At 37.5% G+C, this 17,247-nt stretch overlaps 1 protein-coding gene across 2 annotated transcripts in view; it reads right to left on the reverse strand.

The window, feature by feature from the left end:
* PLPPR5 (phospholipid phosphatase related 5) overlaps positions 1-17,247 on the reverse strand; it is a 112,089-nt gene that overhangs the window by 49,405 nt on the left and 45,437 nt on the right. For both annotated transcript variants that reach the window (XM_063624345.1, XM_063624344.1), the window contains exons 2-3: positions 14,859-14,991; positions 11,361-11,611 (exon numbers count right to left, since the gene is read on the reverse strand). In XM_063624345.1, the coding sequence (XP_063480415.1) occupies positions 11,361-11,611; positions 14,859-14,991 (384 nt within the window). The remainder of the gene's footprint in view (positions 1-11,360; positions 11,612-14,858; positions 14,992-17,247) is intronic.

The following is a 17,247-nucleotide window of genomic DNA, read 5'->3' on the forward strand; positions in this document are numbered from 1 at the left end:
AGTAGTTAGCACAGTAAGAACTCAAGAATTATTTTTATACCTCAAATTGCTGTATTACTATAGAGAGATTTCTACTTGTTCTTTGGAGGCTTTTGTTCTCCTTCCAAGAGTTTCTTTAAACGGCATAAACAAACAAATAGCTCAAAGCAGACTGTGCTTATAAGAAGAAGGTAACCTTTATTGTAACACAACAGAAGAAGTACCAAGAAATCTCCTCAATTTAAATGCATCCTCAATTTAGAAGGAGTTTGATAACTGCAATTACAGATATATATACATATATATACACATATATATGCATATATATGTGTATATATATGTATATATGAGAGATAGAGAGAAAGAGAGAGAGAGAGGAAGTCTCGCTCTGTCGCCTAGGCTGGAGTGCAGTGGCGCAATCTCGGCTCACTGCAACCTCTGCTTCCTGGGTTCAAGTGATTCTCCGGCCTCAGCCTCCCGAATAGCTAGAATTACAGCCATGCACCACCATGCCTGGCTAATTTTTTTTGTATTTTTAGTAGAGATGGAGTTTCACCCTCAAGTGATCTGCCTGCCTTGGCCTCCCAAAGCTCTGGGATTACAAGCATGAGCCACTGCGCCCGGACTACATTGCTATATATTTTTTCCTATATGTTAAGGCACTTAAAATGTAAATATATTTGACACAGGGAGGATCAGAGAAGATACTACATCACGCTATTAATCTCTGGCTGTGCATTAGCTTGTTAGATCCTCTCTGCATTAGAACTAGGTGAAAGCAGTGTGGCAGCCACAGAGGTAAGTTTCGCTAATCTCTATTTCAAGAAATGCTGTGTCATTGTGCTGTAAGGAGACCAGTGAGCTGAGTTTCCACCTCTAGTGCACTGGATGGTAAAAACTCTCTGCTGGGCTGGCCCCTAGAAGCATGGAGAAAGTGACAGCTCTATCTGAATGAGGGTGAATTGCCTGAATTGTCTTGGCAAATGGGTAGAAGAAGGAATTAAAAGGCTCCAGGAAGTGGGCATTGCTGGAATGTACACATCATGTGAGAACTGAAAGCCCACCAGATGATATTAGCCTCGAGGGGTGGACACGTCATTCACTGAGGCATCAGAGTGTACTGGTGAGAGGGACACCAGCATCACTCAGAAGTTCAGTGATGCCTTTCCTCTGCAGGTCAGGGCTGATGGTAGGGGAAGCTGTCACAAAGCTGGGTGTCTTAATATCCATGGGGATTACAGGGTCCCTGAAGAAAGAGAAGCCAGGTGCTGGGCTTAACCACCAAAAGCCAGTGGGTCCCAATTGTCATAACAATGCACAAAGCCAGAGTGACAGCCAAAGGGACTTAATACACAGAAAGTTACAGAAGTGGTTTATAGAACATAGCACCCCTTAGGGGCAAAATAGACGGGGAGCCACAAGACTACCTAATATATATCATCCCAAGAAAATGGGAATGTATGACCTGAGGGTGGGTGCCCCAGGGAAAATCTTCAACCCTTTGCACAGTTACAACACTGAATGACTTCATTGCCTGAAGAGGCATCAGGTCCCCAGAGGGAAGGACCCTGAAACACTACAGGAGGTATACACTGTAATGATTTCCCCAGTCCTGCTTCAAAAAGACCCACAGCCATTTACTCAGGTTTCCATACACTGGAGAAAAAAAAATATCCGGATATTTTGAGGATGACTGGACACAGGGTCTGTGTAGACAATGATACATGGAGACCTGAATTAGTGTCACCACGGTCCCCTGTTAGAGTAGGGACATATGAGCCTAGGTAATAAATGAGTCCAGGCCAAAGTCTGGCTGAGAGTGGATCTACTAAGTCTCTGAGCATATCCAGGGGTCATTTCCTCAGTCCATGCATGCATAAATGGGGATGCACAATACCTGACAAGAGGAGTAACTACTTATTAGGTGAATTCAATTGAAATCTTCTGAAACTCCAAGATAATAAATAAAAAATACTACTACATTATTGAAGGGAGGATGGTGAAGATTTAATGTCACCTCTCAAGATCTCAATAATGCAGGAGTGCTGGTTCTTCTATTTCCATGTAATTCACAAGACTGTTCAGATCCTGAAGGATAAGTGTAGACCACTGAATCTTCAACCAACTAATATTGGCCATTGATTTGTTTAATGGGTTCTTTCCAATTCCATTCAAAAAAGAGAATGAGGAACAGTTCACATTCACCTGGTACACGCAATTCCTTACATCACAGTTGATGTCAGTGCTATATTAACCCTCCCACTCTCTGCCATAACTTAGACTAAAGAGATAGAGATAGTTTGGATGTCCCACAGTTTAGATGTCATTGATCATTTATATACAAGACATCATGCTGACAAGATAAACAAGAGGTGGCTAGCACACTGTAGGCCTTGGTAAGACACATGCATTCCAGATTTGGGGAAATAAATCCTACAATATTCAGGGGCCTAATGACATCAGTAAAGATTTTAGGGATCCAGTGGTCAGCAGCATGCTAGACATTCCTTCCAAAGTAAAAGGCAATTACTCCGTCTTGTACCCCTACCACAAAGAAGGACCCACCGTACTTTGTAGATCACTTTGGGTTTTGGGAAAAATACATCCCATACCAGTAAGTATTGCTCTGCCCCGTATACTAAGTGCTATCATCTGAATGTGTGTATCCCCCTCACAAATTTATATGTTGAGATCCTAACTCGCAAAGTGATGGTATTAAGAGGTGGAGTGCTTAGGTTCTGAGGGCAGAGCCCAGAGAGCTAGCTCATACTTTCCACCATGTGAGGGTACAATGACTAGACACCATGTATGAACCAAAAAGCAGGCCCTTGCCAGACACTAAATTACCAGAGCCTTGATCTTGGACTTTCTAGTCTCCAAAGCTGTGAGAAATGAATTTCTTTTGTTTATATGCTATACCCAGTTTGTGATATTTTGTTAGAGCTATCTGAATGGACTAAGATACTGGGTGGCATACAAATCTGCCAACTTTGAATAGAACCTGAAGCAAGAAAGGGCTCTGCAGCAGCAGGTACAGGCTGTGGGGAAAGCAGCTCTGGTACTTGGGCCATGTGATCCAGCAGATGTTCTAGGGATTGATTTGTCAGTGGTGGGAAAACATAGAGTCTGGAGCTTATGGCAGGCTCCAGTGGGGGAATCGCAACGTATGCCCCAGGGGTCCAGGAGTAAGGCCATGTCACCTGCAGCAGATAATTGTGTCGTTTGAAACAGACTCGAGCATGTTACTGCGCCTGACATCAAATGACCATGTATTCAGAGCTGCTCATTATAAGTGGTTGTTGTTGTTGTTTTTCTGTTCCACCTTGTCAAAGTGATATTACCGACCATGGAGTTCTACCCAGCTATAAGCACTGCCAGTGTTAGCTTTCTTGTTATGCAGTCAATTGTTGCATATGGAAAAGAAGTTAAAAATACTTAGAAGTTGTCACTTTAAAAAGCAAAGTTATTTAACACCTTAGATGATATGCAGAGCAGAACATATAAAAATTATAAAATATGCATTCACTTAAAATTAAAGAACAATTAAAATCCAATAATCAAGACTATTTGTATGGCTTTTAGTGCTTGAGCTACCTGGTCACCTGGAAGACAGGACATAAGACAGGAATTTCTGGAGCACACACATTTTCAACTATCTTCCTAATTCATAGTATGCATCATTTAATTAAAATCAACTAACAAGTTTCCTTCACCTACTGTGTGTGAGGCACTGCACTCTGGGGATAATTCAAAATTTGGCTGCCTTCTTTTCAATGGGGGTACATTCCAGGAGGTTGTGTGATGTGAAAGACCAAATATCGACTTTGGAGTCACAGTGGCCTGGGTCACATTCCTGGCTATAAAACAGACTAGCTGAATAACCGTGGACAAGTCAACTAGCTTCTCATAGTCTCAATTTTGTTACCTGTAAAATAAAGACAGCCATACCTTCATTTCAGCCACTCTAAAGAATCAGCCATATAAAGAGGTAAGGTAAAGTAACTAGTACGACAGTAAGCCAATAGTCACTTTTCAGTAAATGGCAACTGGGACATGGGTTTGAAATAAAACAGCAGAACAACTGGCCCATGAACTTGGCCACATTTAGCCGTAAGTAAAGTAAGTAAGCTGGTGATGGTTTAGAAACTCTGAGGTATACACTGCAGTACTGGCTCTAGGTCTACATCTGACTTGCCCATTCCTGTGCTTTAGGAAAAAGTGCTTAGAGATTCCCTAGCAGCTCCAATCTGTACTCACCCTGCCATGGCTCAGGCTTGGCAGCTCACAAGAGTCCCAGCTTACTCCATTCCTAAGAAACTATGACTTTCATTTCATTTCTTCTGGTCCTGGTCACATCAGTAGAAGGGCTCCCAATCTTAAGGAAACCAGCTAAATCCAAATCCAAATCCAAATCCTGAGACTCTGTCTAGGGATTTTGATTTTATGCCCAAGATTCTGTGTTGATCTTCTTAAAAGCTTTCCCTTGCCTTTAGTTTCTTTCAATTTTAATTCTCTCTTTATTCTCTACCAGACCATTTTTAAGCTGCCAAAGGAGTTTATATCAGTATGTAGAGACTTTATGCATTCTAGGTATTCAATATATATTTATGGAATTGAATCAAACATAACCATTCTGAAGCACTGCTTCTGTAATGTCACTTCTCAGTTCCACATTGCTTTTTAATTCAAGTCATAAAGCCTCAGGTTGGTTTACAAAGTCTTCCTGATTTATTCACCCTTGCTAATCCTTAAATCCCACAGTTCCAAATATACACCCCCGTGCTGAGGTTTCCCCTTACCTGTTTCTGATTGTTTCAGTGTTTCTTGTTCTTTGCCTTTGCTCCTGCTATTGCCCTTCCCTGGGATACTTCTTCTCCCCCTATTCAAATCATGTCCATCTTCAAGACTCACCCCAAGTACCACTCACCTCTGAAGCACCTCCCGTGATGCTTGCCAGCAGGACCTCATCCCTTCTGGACATTGGGTGGGACTCGTCATTACCAGATACTCTAACAATCATATTCCGTAGAGAACTTTATTATACCCCCTCCTCAGGGCAGACTAATCCAGCATTACAGTAAGCACAGTACCTAGGGCCCATGACACTTTGAAGGACGCGTGAAAATATCATAACTTTTTTTTTAGAAGCAGAAGGTAAATGTGAATTTTTAGGTTTAAAGAAAATGTTTAATGTATAACATTTATATATTATTTTTATAGAAATACACTTGTAAAATATCATTTTTAATTTTATCTATGGTAGAAGGGGCCCATGAAGGCAAAAGTACCTAGGGTCCATGGAAGTCATAAGACAGCCCTGTCTTTAGAAAGTCCTAGAATAGAAAGTCCTCTTTTCTTAATTAGAATGTTCAAGATGCTATCAGCAGTCCCCAACCTGACGTTTGCTAACATAAGAAACCCCAGACACATAAATACAATTCTGTGACATATTTTTCAGTATTTCAAACAGCCTAATCAAATAGTATATTTACCCATAACAATCCCACATGCATTAACTAAAACTTCAATGTTCTTTGCTTTTGGCTGGGAGTACACTAAGTAATTTGGCAACACTGGTGATCTCATGCTGCTTAGTGGTTGTTGAAGACACGGGAATTTCTGTGATGTGACTGAAGAACCAGAAAACCATTATAAAGCCACACGTCAATCACAGAATACCCAAATATAAGTGTCTTTTACAGAAACCAAGTAAAATTAAGGTAAGGATGCAGAGTATCCCTAGGTCTTTAGTCATTTACTTAACTGTTTATTATCATCCAAGCCATTTTAATAGTTGTATGTGCATAACTGCAAAACAGCATTATTATATTTTATGATTATGAGCAATTATTTAATATCTGGGCCTAAGATACAATGGGAAAGTATTTTAAAGATTTAAAAAGTGTTTTAAAGATTTTAAAACACGCAGTTCACAGAGTAGTGTGGGGAAAGGGAGACAGGGTTAATAATGAAAGGGGTCCATGGTAGTGAAAATATTGGAACCCAGTGGATACTTCACAAATGTCTTTTGTACTCTCCCCCAACTACATCAATAACACTTAGCTGAAGGCTAATAGGTGAAACATCAGTCGACTAATAATAGTGGTCATGGCACCAGTAGTCATAATAATAGTATAGCAGTCACATTATGAGTGCATGCTCAGTAAATATTTTTGATGTATTACATAGTAGATGCTTCATCAAATTTGCTTGTTTGACATTTAGAGCACAGGGACCTTATACGTTTCAGCATTACATTATTCCTAAGCAGGGAGCTTTAGAGGAATGGCCTTCTGATGGCAGCTAGATCTCATTTGCCAGTGAAAAGAAGTACATGATGGCAGCCCGGAGCTTTTCCTTTGGCTTACCCTATTGTTTCTACTCCAAACACAATCCCTGACCAGTCTCATGAAATCACCTGCCACAAGGAAACTGACATGCACCCTGAATCCTTATACCTCTGAGTGAGGGCTGGCTCATGCTCCTGTACAGAATTAGGTAATAAGTCTCAAAAGAAGGGGGGGGGGGGCAAACAGACACTAGTGGGTTGTGTTTATTTAACCCTTGTCTCAGCAACCTGTGAGCAGTGGTTGTTGTGCATGGGACTTTGTGAGCTTATTATAAAAGATGGCTGTGTGGGAAGTGAGAATGGGATAATGCCAACGATTGGCCACCAATGAGGAGGGGGAGAGAGGGAATGATATTTTAGAGTTTCCACCAGTATTTTGGGAAAAGACTAGGATAAATTGTTTAATGCCATAAATTCTTCCCATCCCAGTAAATTCTCCTCATTACAGTGTGACTTTGCTGCACCTCCCATCTCTAGGTGGAATCTATTTCTCTACCCCCAACAATCTGGGCTGGCCTTGTGATTTCTCTGGACAATAAAATACAGTGACAGAGACGTGTAACAAGCTTAGGAACCTAAATCTCAAGATACCCTGCAGCTTGGGTCATTACCCTATTGGAAGGCGGCTCTGAGATGCCATCAGGGAAGATGACCCTTGTGAGAAAGACCTCTTGAGAAGGAGAGAGGCCCAGCTATTTGTGCTGTCTTGGCTGAGCCCAAACCCCAGATCTCTGAATTAGCTTAATGTGTCCTATGAAAGAAGCAAGGATTGACTAGCAGGAAAACCACAGGTCAACCCTGTGTATCCTGACAGTAACAGATTGTTGTTGTTTTAAGGTCTAGGGTGGTTTATAATGCAGCAACACATAGCGGAAACAGAGGCCAATAAATGTAACTGACCCTTTTTTCTTGACATTTTCAAAAATCTAAGGTCAGAATTGGAAGTGACCCAAGGAGGTCATTTCATGTCTGTCTGTTTCAACAATTTATGAGGTTAACTGGAAATTCACCAAACATAATTTTTCATTCTCAACATTGAAGTTCATTTGCTTTTAACTGAGAAAAACTTTACCCATTTATATGAAAAGAAATACCACAAAGGTAAATTTAAACATTCTAATGTCACTGAGCACTGAATTATAAATTTGATGACTGAGGGTTAAATAACTCTCACAATTTTTTTCTTCCTGGAGAACCAATGGTACTTACAAAAATAGGAATAGAGCCTTTTTTTTTTTTATTCCTGAAAGTTTTCAGTAAAGCAAAATAAACTTCCATGATCAACTTAGCACCAAAGCCTTAATTAAAGTCAGATGTTAAGGGAGAGTTCAAATTCCTCAGTTTTATTTCCTAATCCACACAAAGAGGCATCAGAAACATATTTCTCAGTTATTATTTACGTACTCCATAACAGGGCTCATTGATTTTTATTTATATGCATTTACATATGTTTATAACACCAACACTAAATTAAATAAATATGCCTTTAAATACAGCCATAAGACCATTTCCACAGAGGATATTGAATATATGGCTGTTTTCTACTATTTACTACCCATCAAAATTCTGGCAAGCATTTCATGAGACTGCATTAGTTTGAAACACCCCAACATTCCTATTATCAAGTTTTCCCAAGGTGTCTCTAGTGAAAGTGGGAAAAAATATATTTGTATGTAAGTTTAAATATAACAGCAAAGCCTGCCTATAAGGCTTACATTTGCAGCAGGAGTTATATTCAGTGTTGCCATAGCAGCCACCCACACTCACACACACACAAAGGGGTGGGGGGGGGTAAGACAGAGAAACAGCAGAGAACAGAATCTATTGTTAAAAAGACAGAAGTACCCATCAATGTAATTACAAGCAGGAATCCTAGTTTGTAGTCTAAACCAATGTTTAACGGTACAACATTTCCCAGTGCTGGAGTGTCTATTAAGGGATTTTGCTCTAAATGAATCTACCATCTGCACCCTTGGCTTTACAGTTTATTGGATGCTGGTATTATGCAGGAAAGAATTCAGCTGCAGATTATTTAGCACACACTAGGGCTAAAATAATCTAATGTTTCCTTTTCTGGAACATTCAGAAACATTGCCACCAGAAAAATTTGTGGTTCTATAGATCTGAGAAAGTTACTTTACTTTTTGAGTCCCCTTATTTATAAAATGGGTAAAATAATATCACATACTTTAAGAAAATGTTACGAGGATTCAATAAATTATCACAAATAATCAATTATTAAATCAATAATAATGATAAATAACTTTAAAACTACAAAGGAATTAGTAAAGTATTAACTAAGTTAGTAAAAGTGAAGCAATTGGTGCCTGATACTTGGTAAATGTTCAACAAATGTTTGTTATAATAATTATTATCATTATTTCCCAATTTTTCTTATAGAACAGTATGATTTATAATTCAGAAGTTTATAAAATAAATGCATGCTGGTGGCCAGTAGACTGGAGCAAGGCAAGATGTTAAGATTCTTCTAGTGCATAAAAAATAATACTTTCTCCTGTAGCAATGCCTTTGAAACTCTATTTTGCCAGAATAAAAAGGCCAAGCATATTATCATAGCAGCACAATCAACACCACTGGCAAACATTGGTTACACAGCAAAATCTAACATGTACTGTGTTTTAAATTTTTATTTGTTTATTTATTTAGAGACAGGGTCTTGCTCTGTTACCCAGGCTGAAGTGTAGTTGAGTGATCATAGCTCACTGTAACCTCAAACTCCTGGACTCAAGAGATTCTCCCGTCTTGGCCTCTCATGTAGCCGGGACTACAGGCATGCAGCACCACACCTGGCTGAGGTTTTGCTTATTTTTTTTTCTTTCTCTCTCTCTTTTTTGTAAAGATGGGGTCTCCTAGGTTGCCTAGGCTGGTCTCAAACTCCAAAGTGATCTTTCTGCTTTTTGGTCTCCCAAAGTTCTAGTATTACAGGCATGAGCCACCACGCCCCATCTGAATCTAATGTCTATTAGTATTAAAATATTTGTATAAGAATATTTGGGGTCAGAGAGCATTCTGGAATTTGTCTCCCATCATTGGCTAGTTCATGTATTTATATGCAGATATATTTACAATTCATACCCAGATACAAATATGAACATCAAATTTAGACATGATGGCGATGAGTGAAAAGTATTTTGTGACTTCTGATTCACTCAAGTTTCAATCCCTGTTTTAAGGCTGAGTGCTTCATATTCTAGTAGAGGTGAAACATGTAGTCAAGCGATTTCTTGAATAGGAAAGAATATGCATGGGCTACCATACTTCATATCAGGCCCAAAGGTACCTTAGAATGTGCAAGAAAAAGCAATGCTGATGGGCTAAAGAAAACAGGGGAAATTAGAAGAACAGAGTTTGGGGACACAGTGAGATGGCAAGGAGAGAGTTGTAACACACAAACTTTAGAAAAGTTAGGAAGCAGTGGAAGAGAAAATAAATAGGATAGGATTAAGGAAAGAATCTTTGACTCCATAAAAAGTTTCTGGATGGGATTTTTAAAATGTCCAGGCAGTGAGGGATAGAATTAACTTGGCTTAAAAACTTTAAAAAATGTTAAAATGCATACTCTATGGTTCTAAAATTATCCTGCCATTGTAAATGTTATATGTAATGATGTATTTCTCTTCCTAAATTGTCCTTTTATTCAGTAATCTTTATTTGAATCTCAAGTAGAGATGTCACAAGGTATTCCATATATTCTTTCTGCTTTTAGAAATAACATGATTGTATTGAAAACATTTCCATTATCAAATAGCTCTTTGAGGGTAAAAAAAAATTCCAAGTTTTTCCAAGTCATTAGAAATAATCAAATTTGGTTTCAGATTGGTCCTGAGACTTTACAGATCTCTTGTTAATGAGCTGAAATTGGAAGGAAGTAGATTTGGCACCACTGGGAAGGAGAACCCCCAGAAGACATTTAATTCTCTGATCTGGCTGGGTGCAGCAGCTCACGCCTGTAATGCCAGCACTTTGGGAGGCCAAGGTGGGCGGATCGCTTGAGGTCTGAAGTTTGAGACCAGCCTGCCAACATGGTGAAACCCCATCTCTACTAAAAATACATAAATTAGTCAGGTGTGGTGGCACACACCTGTAGTCCCAGCTACTCAGAAGGCTGAGGCAGGAGAATGGCGTGAACCTGGGAGGCGGAGCTTGCAGTGAGCTGACATTGCACCACTGCACTCCAGCCTGGGTGACGGAGCGAGACTCCGTCTCAAAAAAAAAAAAAAAATCTCTGACCTTATTGGGGTTTGTGGAAAAGCCTACAGGGAACGCTTTAGGAGTCCACCTCCTGAGCTGCAAGGCACATCCGTGTGAGGAGGGAGAGGTTGATGATACCATTGTTGGGGACAAGAGCTGCCTGCCAAAGCTGCCCTTCTTTCTCCTTCTGCATATGGGTAATGCACTCACTCACTTCCAACTAAAGGTCCTAGGATAGCTGCATGGGGGCCTGGCTCTTGCCACTAAGATGGTGGCCAATACTCAAGACTAAAGGAAAAAATAGAATTTCTAAGGACACTTTGGTTAGTTCTATGAGAAAACGTTAAATGCTAATTGAGATATGATGAAGATATAGTTGCCTGTAATAATAGTGCTTTCTAGAAAAAAAGAGTGTCCCTTTCATCCCCAGCAGGGACTATGAGAGCTTGAGTAGGCAGCTAAGAGGCCTAGGTAGTTCTCTTAATCGTGCTATTACAAGTTCATAGGGAACTTGTAATGCTACAACGAATTTGTTTCCACTAAGTCCTGTTTAATATAAAGACAAACGTATTCTCAAATACAAATGCGAATGGCTACATTTTTTAATACAACCAACTACCCACACATAATCTCATGAGAGTCAACTGACTTAATTTTGTTCAGAGTACAAACAGCTATTATTAAAAATAGATTAAATGGCCTACAGAAAGATATGAATGTGCTTTAAGTGACTTTCACTATGGCAGAGAAAAAGAATTTCTACATTGGAAAAATTAACAGTAACACAGACTAAGACAACAAATTTATAATCCTTACTTACGGTCAGATACATAGCTGCATAGACACTGAGAGCTGCTTCTTTGGATGGAAAGGTTTTTCGGGCTCTCATGATGAGATCTGGGTTGCCAGTACAGGCCTCTTCCCCACTGATGAATTGTGTATACTGCTGACATCCAAGTGCTGTATAATTGGGCTTACACAGGGCAAGGAAATGTGGGGCCAGATTTCCTGTGACTACTTGTCCAGCATTTACAAAGATATCTGTAGCAAACAGTCCAAATGTATAAATTCCTGGGGAAGAAAACAAATAATTTTAACTTCTTGCGTGTGTGTGTGTTTGTGTGTGTGTGTGTGAATTTCAGTTTACAATAAACCAAAATGGAAATATTTTAGAAACTATAAAATATTCCATACATATACATAGTTCCTTTCATTTCATCCCTCTCCAGTTCTTTCCTTGGCTTTCTGGAGTGGTGAAAGTGGTAAATATTGCGCTGTCTACTACTGGTTTTTGTGCATGGCAGGTTTATAAGACATCAGATAAAATAAGAACATGTATTCTCAGACTCCGGGCAATGCAATTGTTCATGGAGTCATGTGTTCCTTGAGAGGGTATAGTCTATCATGCTCTACTAATGTTAGCAATTTCCTTTTTTCCCCCATTTTTTGAAAATTTTTTTATCTCACTAACAAAGCAAAGCAGTTGTCTCTCTTTGATTATGCTGTTACTCCCATTCAGACGGATGTTAACGCGGCTGGAGGCGCCAATTAGCACTAAATCCAGTGCCATCAGTTTTCATTTAAATATGGAAAATCTTAAGTAAAGCAGAATGCTTTCAGAGTAATCTCTACATTGTCTTCAGAAACACATTTTTTTTAAAGTCATAGAATAGCTAGTAATTTATTTCCACCTTATCTTTTATGGACTGGCTTTCAATTGATCCAATGTGGGCTATTTAGTAAACAAGGCAATCAAAATTATAGGTTATTAATTATTTTTACAGTTTTAAAATTTATTTGCTTTGGTTACCTGAAGGTATAGAACTAAGTGTGTAGATATTTTTTTCCTCCTTTGCTAAGGAACTTGCCAATTTACTTGAATACCAAAAACATTTTCTAAATTCAAAGTCATTGGTTATTATTGTTAAAACTTATTTTTCTGTTATACAGGCAAAAGAATTTTGGGCATTAATTTCAATTAAAATCTTCAAGGATGTGGTACCAACGAAAGGAAATTCATCCTTTTATAATTTTGGGAATAAAATCCAACAGGACCTATTAAAACTATCCCCAAGTAATACTTCTAAAAGTACTGATTTATTAAAATGTCATATACTTAGGTTACAATAATTAGATGTTTTTCTTTTTAGTCATATATTTCTGGATTATTTGTTTCCCAAGACTTTTCATCATTATTGGCTGTTGTATAGTATATCACCATAAAAGTTGTACCGGATCAAATGATTTTCCAGTATTAGATGCATAGCTGTTCTTTTAAATTTTTGAAATATTATATAAGATTACAAAAGGTTTACATACAAAAACCCCCACACAGCAAAACTCTATGTGTACACAAATGGGAATGAAACAAAGATATTAGTTCACTCTTTATCTAAAAAGCAAACAATAAGAAGCCCTTTCTTAACATCTCACCAGCATTGTATGAATCATACAAAGTAAAGGTTATCAAAATCAGAAATTTGAAAGAGGAAGAGAAATTAAAGAGAATTGAGCTCAATAACACTTCTTCCAAAATCTCATGGCCAAGCATGGGAACCTAAATTACAAGTCTTCTTCATTTGTACACCTTTGAAATCTAGGCTGTTTGCTGTAACGGGTTTTCTTGTTTATAACAGAGAGAAATATTTGATAAGAATGTGGAAATGTCTCTTGACACTTTAAAGTTCCCAAATGTGTTTTGGAATTAAAATGTCAGTGCATCGGCCCAAGGCTAATACTATAGTTGACTACAAAGATAATTATTAAAATGAGATCCTGTCAGTGTATCTATTCCACTGACCTAAAGAATATAGTCACTATACAGAATGATGTACTATTATACAGTGATGCTTCGCTTAGATACTTCCACTTTATTATAGCTAGAAACATCCAAATCATAAAGGAACAAGAAACAAATGGGCTTTCGTATTTTATAAAATCATATATTAAGAAGCATGCAGCGACTTAAAAACATACTGAACTTTGAGCCAAATATTCTTTAGAAATACGTGTGCAAATGCAGAAAAGTATTTTACTTAAATAGGCACAATGTAATTTGCTTAACAGTATTTAGGAAAGTATCAATTTCTTTAAATACTTTTAATTCTAAGCATATTGTTGTATATGGTTTTTTTTAATTAAATGACTTATGCAAAAAGAAATTAGTCAAGAACACAGTATTGATACATGTGAAAAAATAACATTAAAGGTTTCATTTAAAAGTTGTCCCTTCAACAGGATAAATGAGGGCTTTGGAGATACATAACTTGATGTCAGTAAAAATAACAACCTTGGATATGAAAGCCTTTCGTCTTCAGAGAGATCCAAAAGCCTTATGACATTTGGCTAGTCTTTAATGGGTTTATAGATAGATTAGGTGATCTATGCATAATATCTTCAAAGTCTTCATCCTGATCCCTTCAATATGAGAAATATGTCGAAGAGTTCCCTTCAATATGAGAACTATGTTGAAGAGTTACATTATCTTTAGTGCATCTCTTAATACTAATAAAAATTTATCTTAAATGGCATTTAGATATACAGATATACTTATTTTTATCTGATAAATCCAGGAAACAATTATTTATATTAAATTGTATTGTGTCAGTTAAAAAATGGGTCTAGGCTAAGTTCTGAATTAAAATGATTTTCAATAATTCATTCATGCATATATTTATTTATTGCTAGTATTTGAGATTGAAAGTTAAATTATTAGTGAATCTTGTCCTCTAATAAAATCCCCAAAACTTTTTTGTTTATATAAAAATCAGCTTAGAAGTAGTGCATGGAGTGCTACATTTCTTCTATTTACCAAGTTGTTTTTCTTATCCTTCGTGATGTTCAACAACCTACCTGGATTATCACCACCCTCCCACTAAGTACTGTTCAAAGATTTTCATAAACACAGTAATCACGTAATTTTTGGCTCTTAAAGAATATTAAACATCCAAAGGTGGTGTTCTTTTTGCCTTAAAAGAATGTGGAAATGACATCCTAAAGTGGGATCTTGCTATATTAAAGAGAAAGTAGTATGTAATGTTTGTTTTTAAAATTTTTAATTTATTTTTTATTTCAGTAGATTTTAGGGGAACAGGTGGTGTTTGGTTACATGAGTAAGTTCTTTAGTGGTGATGTCTGCGATTTTGATGCAACCATCACCCAAGCAGTGTGTCATGTTTATTTTTAAAAGCAAATTGAAACATTTCAAAGAAAAAAACCCCTAATATTTGCAAACAGTTAACATGTGGGTCATTTTAAGGTTTAGCTTATACATAGACACTGTTTCAGAAATATTAAAAATAATTTAATGAACACATACCAAGAAATCGGACAGTTCGGCGCACCAGCGGGTTTATGTAGCAACAGTCTCCAGTTAAAATGGTTTTTTCCTGGTTTTCAAAATCCCTTGTGGCTAGTTGTAGGCAAAAGACAGCAGTTTCTCCAACTATTATCTTGAAAGAAAATAAAAGATTAAGGAATATTAGAATTTAACCAGTATAAATGTAAAGTATTTTTATTTTAAAAATGTAAAATGGAGCCCCTTTGAATGGTAATAATCTCAGTGTAAAACGGAGCCATAATCGATTTCCTAGATCCTTTGATTATAGCCTTGTCCCTATGTATGTAAACCATATTTTTCTCATATTGAAAAATTATGAACAAAAATAGACAACATTTTTTGTTTCCTAAAAGTCTTAATTAAAAAAATAAAATATACAAAAGATATGTAAGGAAGTACTCATTTATTTTTGGTGTGTAATTAAATTCCATGTTTTATTTTTTAAGTTACTGTGTCTTATTTAAATTTGACTGTGTTACAGAATTCACAACAGATTCTCCATGCAAATATTTTTTAAAGCATCTGATATACACATACTAATTTAAAATCATATTAATACTTTTATAAATAAGAAAAGATAAATCTGCACACGTTTGACCTTGAGAGCCTCCTGTTCTGAGACATTACTAGGAATTGTCATAATTAATATGCTACTTATACTTTAGTATAAATGTTATTTTGATCTTCATTAAAACCATATGAAACTAGGAACAGCATCCTACCCTTTTTACAAGTAAAGAAATACCAAGACTTGGAACACAAGTGAGTTGCCCAAGAACAAGGTTCTGTTACAGATGCTTTGCTCTACTCTGCTGACTTGTTAAAGGACCTGGCTATCTTACATCGGTATTTGTACCATTAGTAGTGATTTTTATACATAGTCCTCAAAATCACCTAGTAAGGTATTATAGCAAGTATTAATATTCCATTTTACAAATGAGGAAATGGAGATTTAGGGAGGTTAAATAATGTGTTCCTTTTAAGGCCAGTCAGAAGCCAAGCAGAAATTTCTGACTCTATTTAATACTATGAACAACAGCACGAGAAATAAGATTAAAAGAAACTGGAGCTAACAGTGTGTCTACTAATTTGTCATTGTGAAGTTTGCTTTTATTATGTCTTGTCAAGCTTAATGAATATGCCATACAGGGAGTCCTGACATTCCCTGGGGAAGTGCTTTTAGGGTCTCTATGAAAAGTAATATTTATGATTACAAGACATTCAAAATAGAAAGTGTGAGGTAGCGAAGGAGGTTACAGGAGATTAGGTGTTTGACCTACTTTTACCCCAGTGTGAACAAAAGATTATGAGATACCTCTTCACTTTCATCCTTCTTTCTACCCCCTTTTCCTCTTTTTTTTACTATACTTCTTTTTTTTCAAGTAGGCCAGGGTTCAATGTTAAATCAGAAGACACTGAGTGGAACTAAATTAAAAGAGACTAGTCGTGCCTATTTGGTGAGACTGGATTGAGTTGGGAGAGATAAGAACTTCCAACTTCCTCCTGAATTTTAACTGTGGCATTGGTGAAGTAGAGCAGATGTGTGATGAAACAGTTCATCCAGCCAAAGGATGCACAAGAATTATTTTTCATGAGTATCTGCAGAATCTGATAAGTAGATGAACTGTGTGTTTGATACCTTATCTCTCTTTCTGAATAACGTTTTTCTCATGTCCTACCTCGTCTTCACTGCACCTTGAAAGAGATTACCATGATGATGCTTTCTGGGTTTTCAGATTCAACTTCTTCTGGGTCTGTTTTACCACAGAATGTTCCAAATTCTAACAATGCATCATCCACTCCACTTCATGAGCTGACCAGCTCCGCACATGACGGCTGCACTCTCAGCCTCCTCTTCTCCACTGCAACTTCCACTGGGTCTCCATCCCCAGGCAGGCCCCACCCCACGGTACACTGAACCTCAACTCAGGCTACCATGCTAAACTCCCTAGAATGTAGTAGGTACCCAATAATTCTTATTTAATGCATAAAGGAATCACATTTTCAAAAAACTCCCAGCTTCAATAGATCAGAATGTCCTAGTCTGCTATTAATCTTTTACCTGACTTCTAATAACCAACTTCTGGCTTGTTCCTATGATGAAGGATCTATCCTGTACCTAGTTCCTAAAACTGGAGCCTGTATATGAAGTCCCTGACTTGATAATTCTTTTTAGTTACCAGGGTCTTAACAGACCAAGAACTGCCTTGTTGGGGCCACTTTTCCTGGGGCTGTCTTCCCAGTGGCTTTCTAATGCTGACCTCTTGCTTGCCTGCATCTCAGCACATTTCACGTTGCTGAATTTCCGATTTGTGTCCAGAACAGTTTCTCAGTCACTATCATTTGGCTGCTACTATAAGAAACCCAC

This window comes from Symphalangus syndactylus, chromosome 12 (assembly GCF_028878055.3).
Source record: "Symphalangus syndactylus isolate Jambi chromosome 12, NHGRI_mSymSyn1-v2.1_pri, whole genome shotgun sequence".
In the NCBI taxonomy this organism is placed as follows: Eukaryota; Metazoa; Chordata; class Mammalia; order Primates; family Hylobatidae; genus Symphalangus; species Symphalangus syndactylus.